This window comes from Copadichromis virginalis, linkage group LG19, assembly GCF_057382275.1.
Source record: "Copadichromis virginalis isolate Kocher_CV1m ecotype Utaka linkage group LG19, C_Virginalis_male_GT1.1, whole genome shotgun sequence".
NCBI classification, from domain to species: domain Eukaryota; kingdom Metazoa; phylum Chordata; class Actinopteri; order Cichliformes; family Cichlidae; genus Copadichromis; species Copadichromis virginalis.
In genome coordinates, this window is record NC_140636.1 from 6143024 (window position 1) to 6156058 (window position 13035).

The 13035-nt window shown below is 43.9% G+C and overlaps 1 protein-coding gene across 1 annotated transcript in view; it reads left to right on the forward strand.

Moving 5' to 3' along the window:
• Nucleotides 1–13035, forward strand: part of piezo1 (piezo type mechanosensitive ion channel component 1 (Er blood group)) — an 89958-nt gene that overhangs the window by 62257 nt on the left and 14666 nt on the right. The window contains exons 33-43 of the mRNA XM_085442416.1: nt 3605–3670; nt 4027–4199; nt 4340–4443; nt 4986–5153; nt 6069–6327; nt 6651–6833; nt 6982–7188; nt 7903–8143; nt 11534–11669; nt 11810–11957; nt 12510–12662. Coding sequence (XP_085298542.1) covers nt 3605–3670; nt 4027–4199; nt 4340–4443; nt 4986–5153; nt 6069–6327; nt 6651–6833; nt 6982–7188; nt 7903–8143; nt 11534–11669; nt 11810–11957; nt 12510–12662 — 1838 coding nt within the window. The remainder of the gene's footprint in view (nt 1–3604; nt 3671–4026; nt 4200–4339; nt 4444–4985; nt 5154–6068; nt 6328–6650; nt 6834–6981; nt 7189–7902; nt 8144–11533; nt 11670–11809; nt 11958–12509; nt 12663–13035) is intronic.

The following is a 13035-nucleotide window of genomic DNA, read 5'->3' on the forward strand; positions in this document are numbered from 1 at the left end:
CTCGGTCAGTTGGGGCCATCTTCCCAATGTATTCTTGGATGTTCCTTGTCTCATCCTGGACTGTGGTGCTGACACTCACCAGTCCCCGGCCCCCTTCCTTCTGCTTAGCGTACAGCCTCAGGGTGCTGGACTTGGGGTGAAACCCTCCATGCATGGTCAGGAGCTTTCTTGTCTTTATGTCAGTGGCTTCTATCTCCTCCTTTGGCCAGCCAGCAGGGTACCTGATCATGGGCAGGGCGTACGTGTTGATGGCCCGGATCTTGTTCTTACCATTCAACTGACTCCTCAGGACTTGCCTGACCCTCTGCAGGTACTTGGTGGTTGCAGCTTTTCTAGCGGCCTCTTCATGGTTCCCATTTGCCTGCGGGATCCCCAGGTACTTGTAACTGTCCTCTATGTCTGCAATGTTGCCTTCTGGTAGTTCAATCCCCTCAGTTCTGACTACCTACCTTCTACCAAGGAGATGCTCTGTCCCCACTGCTGTTCTGCATATATATATATATATATATATATAAATTAAAAAAAAAGAAAACAAGTGAAAGTTGCTATAGGCCCCTTGGAGGTATGTTTTACTTTTGTTTATATATTTAATGAGTCATTACAAAAAAAAAATAATAATAATTTCAATTAAGCTAAAGTGGACTAATTAACAGGCTGAGTGTGAAAAGCAATTCCAGCTCATTTGAAATGACCGAGCTCTTTACTTTCTCCCTGGGAGAGCCCAGCCTTCTTCACAGAATCGTTTCCTCTTTCAGTCACTACATTTGGTGTCACAGGTGAAGGCATGGATGAAGGTGAATTGCTAAATCAACGGGGAAAAGAAAGAGGGAAAGAAAAACAGCGGGGAAGAGGGACGGGGATAAAGGGCAAAAACCAAAAACCAACAAAATAAGCAGACAAAAAAATGCATATATCAATCACCTGGATCACCTGCTGAGAAAGAAAAAAGAAAACAAGCAGAAGAGAACAAGAGTAATAGAATAAACAACATCACAATGATATATGGGAATATGACAGTAAATACTAAATATTAAACATTATTGTGCAGCACATAAGATCAACAGAACACAGTGTGCTTTGAGGTAGGAGCCAAAAAGGGTGTAGTTTGTGGGTGTGATCACCCGTGTGTACACCTGTGAGCATGGACGCGTTTGTTTTTTAAAAGGTTCCTTCATGTAATAATCTGCTAGAGGGTGTGGGGGGGCCACAGCCCCGTCCTCCAGGGCATGAAGCAGGTGTGGAGGAGATCAAAACTCCAGACATCCAGAGGCCCCCAGAACACAAGAGACCAAGGAAGACCAACAGAGGGGCAGCTGCGCCACTGTCCCGGAAAGAGCTGAGGAGAGTCCCAGATGAGGGCTCACTCAGCAGCCGCGGAGCAGAAGCCAGGGGGAGTTGCAGTGACGCGCCCGTGAGCTCCGCCGGCAGCCAGCCGTGCCTGAGTGACCGAGCCCCAGGCCGAGAGGCCGGGGGCACCCCACCTCCGAAGTGGCCCGAGCGAGCCCCAGGCTCCAGGCCCCGATAAGCGGCCGCCAAGGAGTGAGCCGGTGTGTACCTGGACGCCCATCCCCGGACACAAAGAACCACCAACGCACTGATGTCTGAGGGAGTCCGCCACTGGCAGGGGAAGTGGTGGTAGGGGGAGATAGGCCTCCAAACCTTGGAGGGCCTGAGATGTCCCCAGAGAGGTGGCGTCTGATACCCAACCTGACATATAGACACAAACATACAGGCACACACAGATACAAACATCCATTCCCACCCTCATGCTCTCATATGCACTTACTCCACACTCAACCAACGTGGAGACAGACATAAAGAGCCCCCCCCGAGGCCCGGCCAGGGCCCCAGCCCAGAGACAGAGTGCCCCCAGAACCTCACGCCCATCCCGGACCCACCCAGGGGCAGCCAGGCTACCAGGTCAGTAACCCACGTCCGTCAGCACAGACCCTCCCCTAGCCCCGCTGCACGCAGCCACGAGGAAACAGTCACCTGAGAGCCAACAGAGCCCTTAATAGGCCATGATCGATACCCCGGGTTGAGCCCCCCAAGGAAGATGCCTCCGGGGAACCCCCCGACGCCCTAAGCCTGTCCCTACCCCCACACCAATCACAACAGTGAAGGCGGGACCAAACTATGACCCCCCACCCCCACTAGGTGATGGAGCTGATCAAAGGAGCCCAGAGCAATTGATCTGATGTGGTGGCAGAGGCTGTATCAAGACTAATGTAATCTAATAGATAATTTCTATATTGGTTAGAATTAAGATTATTTTTATTTTTCCAGTTCATGAGGACAGTTTTCTTGGCTATGCATAGGGCAGTGAAAACCATATGGGCGATATTCTTATCTGTAGTGACATTATCTAAGCTGCCCAACAAACACACTAAAGATGAGTTATGTGACAAAAAACTAAAATAATAACAGCTAAAGATTTTATTCTCTTTATAACAATATATATTTTTCAGGTTTTCCACCCATAGAGGTTTAGAGGTCAATACTGTGTGAAGTCAGCCTTCACATCAATTATCACATTTACATCATGTTGCATTAATTAAAATGAGCTGCAAATTAAACTGATGTCAGGTGAACTGGTGATTGCAGCATACATGACACACGCAGACCTGAAATAAACAAAGTCAACACTTTGTCCAAAGCATTAGAGTAAGGTCTACAAGCCTGGTGCCACATCGCATCTCTGGATGTTTTTCTCAGTTTTAAGTGTTCTTGAGCACCAGGTTTCTGGAGAGGATTCATTGGGCATCCACTGCTTTTTCACTCCTTTTCAGTCCAGCCATTGTACCTGATCAATGTTTGTTTTGTTTGTTTTTGTTTTTTGTTTGTTTTTGAAAAACAAAAACAAACAAAAAAAAGAGAAATGTGTGTGTGTTTGTTTTTGAACTCGATGGTCAAACCAGCGTTGTCTCTACACATGACAATTTTGTGTCACAAAATACGTTGGTTAATTTCTTTAGTTGAATCAACAGAAAGTGTCAAAGACAGCAGTTTGACGGACATAAAATTGTATTTTTGGACCAACAAAGTGATTCGAGCTGTTTGCTAAAAATTGGCACGTCTTGGTTAAAATGACAAAAGAAGAACCTGCAGGCCTAAAACTTTCTGTCTCTAAAACCCGGCTGGCCACTCTCAGCCGTACGGCATGTGGTCGCCTGCTCAGTACACCGAGCTAAACCGGCGCCCACAATCGACTCGTTCAGAAAAATCCACCATACATTATCATCTGTAAAGTATTTAACTGGCAACACCTTCATTTATCAGCATGACAGTGATCCAAACAGTCACTACAGATCTGACATGATGGCGGTTTGACAGTGTTTGCAACAGAAATGAACAAGTCTCAGTCAGCAGTGGGTTATTATATCTGGTCTTTGACAACTAATGTGAAGAGAAGCAGTGAAACACAAAGGCACATGCTGTTATCAAAACAATTTATAACCATTTTCTTTCCTTCTGAAGACATGCAAAAACCAAAAAGTTGTCAGACTTATTGGTATTAAAAGGTCGCATCTACGTGGTAGAGATTGTACAGATATACTATACTAATGCAGATATTTACAGTCTTTGTGTATTTGATTTTGTCTAGGCTCTGGGGATGATGATTACGAGGAACCCATCGTTCAGGATGGGGAGTCAAAGCAACAAGAGTCTGGTAGGTTCACGTAGTCCCTGCTTTTCTGCTCTTGACCATTTGCAAAGGGGTTCCATCATCATAGTTTGTGTCCAGTTTGTGTGGTTTTGTGTACTATCAGATGGCTTTCTTTCTGTGTTTTACTTTACGAGAATGCACGCAGGGAAATGCAGGCTGAACTAGATTAGGAAGGAACACCAGAGGAACCACCGAGTCACAGAACGACATCATTAACTCAACTTACAAAACATGAGAATCCAAAGACTCAGGGAAAGCATAAAGTCCCGAGGCCCTGATATAATTTGCATTAATTATATAAGAATCTTTTTCAGTGTGGCTTCACATCATACTTTGTTGTCTGTCTTTTACCTGTGCAGGTCGTGGTGAGACGGTGCAGAGGATCTTGGATATTCTGCGTTTCTTGGGGGCGATAGTGCTTGCGATGGTTGATGGACTCACTCAGTGGCTTAATTTACTGACTAAACAGTACAGAGAGATTTCTACTGTTTTGTGCAATGAGCGCTACTTCATCATCCAAAAGATTCAGCAGGTAAACACAACAGAGTGTGCAGTATGCACAAGCAAGTGCACATGCACGCACGCACACACACGGATCGTACATATGCATGCATGCACGTACAAACACATAGAAACGAACACTAACTACAGTCTGTGTGACTCTGGTGACAGCGCGGATCAGCAGCAGACTCCAGAGATGATCAGGAATCTCAGGGCAGTGAAAGCTGCACCCTGGAGACGTGTTTGGACGACACCGATGCAGAAAATTCTACCAGGTACAGGTTTGCAGGGTCACCGATGTTTCCTGTGGATTTGATTTGATGTAGCTTTTATCCCTCTGGGCGTGGTGGGGAGTGGCGTCAGTTTTCAAGTGGTCCTTTGCATGAACATAGTTTCTCAGGAGCACCTAAAGGAATTACTTCAATTTTGGCATACATTTTTATTTTGACTGGGGGATAAAATGAATAGAAGTAGGTTGTCAAAGGTTAAAGTCATTATGACCTCAAAAACTACAATTTTCACCCATAATAAATGTATTATCCAAGGCAGAAATTCCTCTTAATGTATGGAACTGTCCTACTTCAACACTCTTTGTGCTTGCCATAAAATGGACTGCATAATTCTAGAGTATCTTCTCTGCTTGACTGTTTTCTCCAGCATTTATATTCTATATTCTGAGGCTCTAGTAATGAACAGTGCATTAGTTTCATCCAAATGGTAAAAGGCAGGTCACCAGAGGATTTAAATAGTTGATGTTGATTTAATTCTGTAGATGAATCCACTTCTTGTCCTCAATTTTTGTTGGTGTGTGTCTCAGGTGCCTGGAGGATAGCATAAACCAGTGTACCCCCAAGCTAAGACTCAACAGCAGTGGGAATATTCTAACTCCAAAACCGCCATCCAGCAGTACGGGACTGATCCCAGACTTATCCAACCAGCAGCAAGGCAGACACTCCAGAACAGCCAGTGAGCTGCTGGGAGACAGGTAGATGCTGGGGACACTCTGAGTAAAGTTACCGACACTCACAGGCAGTGATTGTACTTTATGAAACTAGCAGTGTGCCACAAAACATCTCTCAAGCAGCCCAATTCTAGCATGTTTCTATGGAAGCCCGTTTCCGCCACTAAAAAAAAAAAAAAAAAAAAGGATCCATAACTCAAAATTTTGAGTTATTTTCTCGAAGTTTCGAGTTACTTTCTCGAAATTTTGACATATTAACTTGAAATTTCGATTTATTAACTCAAAATTTTGAGAAAAGTAACTCGAAATTTTGAGTTAATATGTCGAAATTTTGAGAAAATAACTCGAAATTTTGAGTTATTTTCTCAAAATTTCAAGTTAGCGCTGCCAATCAGTAATCTACGTGAATGACGTCATTTCCTCGTTACCCAGAAGCTGAAGCGTCAGCTACAAATGCTACAGCTAAGCTGTATTACATCCAGTCGCACAGATTGCTGAGTGTTTTCAGCCTGGCTTCACAAATGATGAAATCCCTGTTATTAGCTGAATCACACGGTGTTACTATCAGCAAACGTACTCGCCAAAGCGCCAATTTGTTGGGATCCGTTTTTGAGTGCGCGCTCCTCTGCGCCATATGCTTCCGGGTAACAAGAAAGCGACCTCATTCACGTATATTTTTGATTGGCAGAGCTAACTCGACATTTTGAGAAAAGTAACTCGAAATTTTGAGAAAAGTAACTCGAAATTTTGAGAAAAGTAACTCGAAATTTCGAGTTAATAAGTCGAAACTAGCTGTTTTGTTTTTATTTAGTGGCGGAAACGGGCTTCCATATGTTTCAGTGTATTCTCTCCCATTCCCTCTTCCTTCACTCAGATTCTTTCTTTTGCACTGCATTCATGTGCAAACGTGTGGTCCTGACCAGCCTTGTGTCTCTACAGGCAGTTTTTGATCGAGGAGTTGGAACAGAGCAGAGAGTTTTTTTCCAGCCAGAGCCGTCTGCTGAAGATGCTGTTTGCCATGTACAACCTGCTGTCAGCCAACTCTGAGCTGGTGTGCTATTTCATCATAGTGTTAAATAATGTGGTCAGTGCCTCCGTCATATCGCTGGTCCTGCCCATACTGGTGTTCCTGTGGGCTATGCTGTCTGTTCCAAGACCAACCAAAAAGTTTTGGATGACTGCTATAATCTACACGGAGGTAAGAACAGAGAAATGTTGTTATTTTCATCGTGTGGGCTTTTTCAGTTCATCCATAAATATCTTACTATGTTGCTCAGTATCATGTGTAGCACGTATGAGTGCCTCTGTCCACACCTCTGTGGAGTGGAGAGTCAACTGGATGCAGCTGTACTTGTATCCAGTAAACTTAATTTGTCCAAATTATTCAGACTAATATCTTGTGTTTTATGATTTAAAGCAGCCAATCGAAAGCTGGCTCATCTGTATATGACTTCTTTAACAGAGGACGGCGGGTCGGGGCTCTTTGCTGGTTTGACCGCTGGCTTCTCTGCTTCTTTTCAGGTTATGGTAGTGGTGAAATATATTTTCCAGTTTGGATTTTTTCCTTGGAACAGTAGTTTCGAGATGACCCTTGATAAGCCTTTCTTCCCACCTCGCATCCTTGGCCTGGAAAAGACTGACAACTACATCAGATATGATCTTCTTCAGTTGCTGGCTCTGTTTTTCCACAGATCCCTGCTGATGGTAAGTCCACCACTGATTTCGGCTCGAGGAGCCTGCAGAGTTGATTTCAGTAGGCCCTTGTCTGTGTGCTCCATGATGAGTGTTCAGACAGCACTGAGAAAAGGGGACATTTCTTTGTAATTTGGTTTGCCTGTTTGTGTACACACAGCGGTATGGCCTGTGGGACCATGAAGGCCCCATGGAGGATCACAGCGCTTCTCCAGAAACGTTTAATGTTGGAGTTAAAACTAGAGAAGGAGATGAAGATGGAAAGCAAAAGGCAAAAAGAAAAAAAGAAGAGAGAGAGGAAGACGGAGTCAGTACAGCCTCCACGCTGGAAAACCTGGAAATAGCTGAAATCAGCCAAATTAAAAAGGTTGGTGTGAATACGAGATGTTGTTTGGTCTCGGTTACTGGGCTGTTTTTAAAAGAATGCTTTGGGACATTCATTAAAAGCTGCAGGATCATGTAACACAATCAGCACATTTACAGTCACCTGCCATTTCATTAGTTACACTTTGCTAGAACGGGTTGGACCTGCTTTAGCATCAGAGTCGTCACGGTGATGGAGATCTGATTACAGTGAACTCATCGGCGTTTTCAAGAAATCCGTCTGAGATTAATTGAATTTTGTGACGCAGAACATTATCCTGCTGGAAGCAGCCTTTAGAAGATGGGTAGCAACAGGTAGGCTGTGGGGTTTAAATGACGGGCAGGTTGGTACTCAGAGGCCACGAGTGTGCCAAGAATTACAATCCCAGCAGATCAGAGGTTTCAGAAATACTCAGACTGGCCCGTCTCGCACCCACAACCACGCCACCTTCCACGTCACTTAAATGAACTTTCTTGCAGGTTATCTTGAGCAAGTCTACATCCCTAAATGCATTCGTTTGCTGCTGTGGGATTATCTATCTATCTAATCTAATCAGTCGATCACGCAGCAAGATAACCTTCATTTAAGTGACTTGGAAGCTGGAATGGTTGTTTAGCATATGTGTTGAAGAGGTGTACCTAATGAAGTGGGCGAGTTTATTGTATAATGATCTGGAATTAAGTCCAAATGTATTAAATCGCTCATTTATCAACACAGGATGATGAGAACTACGTTGAACCGAGTACCAGCTCTGACCTTTCTACCATACAGCCCACTGAATCAACACCCACTGGGTCGCAAGATACACCAGGAGAAGAAATCCTGCCTTGGGTGAAGAGTATCCAGCCGGATAAGAGGGAAGGAGACGATGAGGACGTGACAGAAGAAGTCCCAAAGAAGAGAAGCAGCATCAGGTTCCGCAAGAAAATAAAAACTCCTAAACAGCAGCACGGTAAAGGTTTGTAGGTTCATTATATGTAGACTGTGATGATAAAGGTTTCTCTGTTTCTGTGTGTTATTGTGGGGTCTTTACTTTACAATATAAAGTACTTTGGGGAAACGGTTGTTGTGATTTGGCCCAGTCCAAAGAGCTGATGTTAGTGGGGTTAACTGGAAAGTTCACAGGTGTGAATGTGAGAGTTGGCCCTGCCCCCGACTGCCGACCTGTCCACAGTGCACCCTGCCTCTCGCCCTATGACAGCCAGGCTATAATCTGCCTTTAGCACAGAGACACGTTTTCTAAATACAGTGGTGTGAAAAAGGGCTCCCCCTTTCATCAGGAAGCGATGTCTCACTTAAATGTTTCAGATCATTAAACAGATTTAACTATTAGACAAAGATAACACAAGTAAACACAATCAGTTTCTAAATAAAGGTGTTTATTATTAAACCTACTCTGTGTGAAAATGGCATTGCCCCTAAACCTTTCAGCCTGATTACTTCAAAGTAAAACTAAAGCAACCCAACGTTTGAAGAACTACAGTCCGTTGTGGTGCCAAATATAGAACATGTTATCACCGGTAATTACGTGCCTGTGAAGGAAGCTGTCAATAAATGACCTCATTAAAGTCATTAGTAAATGTAATATTTGGATTGAAATGAAATGAAGCAGAATAAGACTAAAGACCGTTTTTTCCACCTTAGTCATCCCAGTGTGTGTCTCCTCCTATTTTACCTCTTTTATTTTACATCTCTTATGCTTTTGGTTGCCTAGTTGGATTAAGTGTATTAAACTTAGCTTTGATTCAGTTCTTTTCTCTCCTTCACTGTCACCTGTCCAAGACACCAATCATTGTTGAGTTTGAAGTGTTGAATCTAAAACGTCCTCGCTGCCTTAGGCTGTAAAGCCGCCCTAGTGGATCTGAGCCAGAGGAAAAACCGACATTACTGAACTCTGCAGTCTTTGTGGTGCAGTGGTTCGCACTCTCACCTCACAGCAAGAATCTCCTTCAATTCCCTGGCCGGTTGGGGTTCCTCTGTGTGTAGCTGGCATACAGTGGGGCAAAAAAGTATTTAGTCAGCCACCGATTGTGCAAGTTCCCCCACTTAAAATGATGACAGAGGTCAGTAATTTGCACCAGAGATACACTTCAACTGTGAGAGACAGAATGTGAAAAAAAAATCCATGAATCCACATGGTAGGATTTGTAAAGAATTTATTGGTAAATCAGGGTGGAAAATAAGTATTTGGTCACCTCAAACAAGGAAAATCTCTGGCTCTCACAGACCTGTAACGTCTTCTGTAAGAAGCTTTTCTGTCCCCCACTCGTTACCTGTATGAATGGCACCTGTTTGAACTCATCATCTGTATAAAAGACACCTGTCCACAGCCTCAAACAGTCAGACTCCAAACTCCGCCATGGCCAAGACCAAAGAGCTTTCGAAGGACACCAGGAAAAGTATTGTAGACCTGCACCAGACTGGGAAGAGTGAATCTACAATAGGCAAGCAGCTTGGTGTGAAAAAATCAACTGTGGGAGCAATCATCAGAAAATGGAAGACATACAAGACCACTGATAATCTCCCTCGATCTGGGGCTCCACGCAAGATCTCATCCCGTGGGGTCAAAATGATCATGAGAACGGTGAGCAAAGATCCCAGAACCACACGGGGGGACCTGGTGAATGACCTGCAGAGAGCTGGGACCAAAGTAACAAAGGTCACCATCAGTAACACACTACAACGGCAGGGAATCAAATCCCGCAGTGCCAGACGTGTTCGGCTGCTGAAGCCAGTGCATGTCCAGGCCCGTCTGAAGTTTGCCAGAGAGCACATGGATGATACAGCAGAGGATTGGGAGAATGTCATGTGGTCAGATGAAACCAAAGTAGAACTTTTTGGTATAAACTCAACTCGTCGTGTTTGGAGGAAGAAGAATACTGAGTTGCATCCCAAGAACACCATACCTACTGTGAAGCATGGGGGTGGAAACATCATGCTATGGGGCTGTTTTTCTGCCAAGGGGACAGGACGACTGATCCGTGTTAAGGACAGAATGAATGGGGCCATGTATCGTGAGATTTTGAGCCAAAACCTCCTTCCATCAGTGAGAACTTTGAAGATGAAACGAGGCTGGGTCTTCCAACATGACAATGATCCAAAACACACCGCCCGGGCAACAAAGGAGTGGCTCCGTAAGAAGCATTTGAAAGTCCTGGAGTGGCCTAGCCGGTCTCCAGACCTCAACCCCATAGAAAATCTGTGGCGGGAGTTGAAAGTCCGTGTTGCTCGGCGACAGCCCCAAAACATCACTGCTCTCGAGAAGATCTGCATGGAGGAATGGGCCAAAATACCAGCTACTGTGTGTGCAAACCTGGTAAAGACCTATAGTAAACGTTTGACCTCTGTTATTGCCAACAAAGGTTATGTTACAAAGTATTGAGTTGTATTTTTGTTATTGACCAAATACTTATTTTCCACCCTGATTTACCAATAAATTCTTTACAAATCCTACCATGTGGATTCATGGATTTTTTTTTTCACATTCTGTCTCTCACAGTTGAAGTGTACCTCTGGTGCAAATTACTGACCTCTGTCATCATTTTAGGTGGGGGAACTTGCACAATCGGTGGCTGACTAAATACTTTTTTGCCCCACTGTATTTTCCCAGTGTCTTTGAAGCTTCTCTCCAGGGTCTCCAACAAACCAAAGACATGCATATTCTTCTCGTTTGTGATTCTAAAATTGTCTGTAAGTGCGAATGTGAGCATGAGTGTGTTTCTCTGTGTCCTAGCGGCCTGTCCACAGTGTACCCAGCCTCTGGCCCCATTACAGCCAGGATAGGTCCCAGCCTTTCTGTAGCCCTGTAGTAGATAAGTGGGAGAAAATGGATGGATGGTTTTTCTTGCCACCAACAGTGATTAAAATGATGCTGCATTGTTTGAACCTTTCCTTTATGATCCCCGGACAGACCAGATGACCCCATCTTGTGCTTCCTACAGACCTGGATTTCCCTCGCAATAAGATGGAAAATCACCTGCACACCCCGTCCACTTACTTCCCAACATTCTCCTCCAACCTTTACAGTATCCTCTGGTGAACCTGAAAGCACCTGCCCAAGCGCATTAAATCAGCTTTTATAATCAAAGCATCATATCATCATATAATGTATTTATCAAACCTCCTCTGGCATTAACATCAGTACAGAAACAGCCCAGCATGGGTGTTCATGGCCACCTATGGCCACTCCCTCTCCATGTGCTGTGATTTAAGGCTCACTCTGGTTTTTACTGCTGGGATAATGTGTCAAGTGAACAAAAAGACAAATGTTGCATCTTCTAAAATATAATTCCCCCTTCCTGTTGTGCCGATTGTAGTTAAATCTCTCATCTGGTTTCGACTTTTCCAGTGGAGTCCAGTGGAGCTGAGACTGTTGACTCCAGTAAAGAAATGATGACGAAGAATCAAAAAGGCAGGAAGAGAGAAGCAGCCAGTAAGAGAATACGGGATGTGGGACACAAGATAAAACATGTCTTCATTTACGGGTAAATGAAAGCTGCTCCTGATGATCTCTTAAGAAAATGTATCATTGTGCTTCTTGTGTTAATGAAAAAGTAATGTTAAAAGGTGTGGTGCTGTAGTAAAAGCCGTGTGCAGTGACTTAATGCAAGCTGGTTTCCTGCAGGCTTCAGAGTGTTTACAGGCCAGCTCAGGGTTTCTTCAGGGATATTCTGCACTCTGAGTACCGGGCTGCCACCGATGTCTATGCACTCATGTTCCTGACCGACGTCATTGACTTCATCATCATCGTCTTTGGCTTTTGGGCTTTTGGGGTGAGACACAAGCTCGTCATTTTGTGACTAACGGTAAAATACAGAAATGAAAACGAAAACTACAAAGAGATCAAAACGATAACATTTGACCTAAATCAAGTGTTTTGGAAATGAGACTTTTAACCTCAGTGAGATGTTTGCCTGGATACATAAAAGACAAACCCCAAACATCTGCCACACAGCTGGAACTGAATAGGCCGACTAACAGCGCCCTCTGTATGCCTCATTGTTCCTAACGGTGATCTCAACATGTAACAACAGTCTGACCTTTAGTTTGTTGTCATGGTGTCCAAAGGTATGTAAGTAAATTAGCCAGACTGTGTTTTATTTGTGGTAAGTATTTATATTTGTCCCATTTTTGCCTTTATTACTCCAAAGCCTTTATTTGTAACAATGCTTAAGTTTCATCAAAGAACACAAACACACTGTTGAAACTGAAGCTGAATAATAGTAAATGTCTTAACTATAAAAGTACATGTCATGTTTGGAAGATAATCTTTAAACCACGTAAAAGAGGAAAGCCTTCTCATTACTTTTGTCCTGTTTCTTCAGAAACACAGTGCAGCAGCTGATATAGCGTCCACGCTGTCAGAAGACCAGGTGCCGGAAGCTTTCCTGGTGATGCTGCTCATCCAGTTCAGCACTATGATCATTGACCGAGCGCTATACCTGCGCAAGGCTGTCACGGGAAAACTCATCTTCCAGGTTCTGTTCACATAATAAAATTCTTATCATTAATTATTCACATAGCTTCACGGGGTGATCCAAGTTCAGAGGAACAGTCCACAAAAAACAAGAAACTATTTTAATAAAACTGATTTAAATGTGATCTTTCTCCCATTCAGAGTCATCCTCTCTGTAGGGTGCTATTGTTAGTTTACTCCGTAGAAGCTGCCTGTATCCTCCTGTGATTAAAAATGAGCAAATCCTAAACTTTGAACTTTATTAGTTGATTATGGTCATTCAGCTACATCGTTTACCTTACCTGGATCTGCCTTTATCTGCTCAATCGTGATGAAAAACTAGTACATCACCACAGTAGGAAAAGATGCACCGACTGACCCAGTCAAGGGTAACT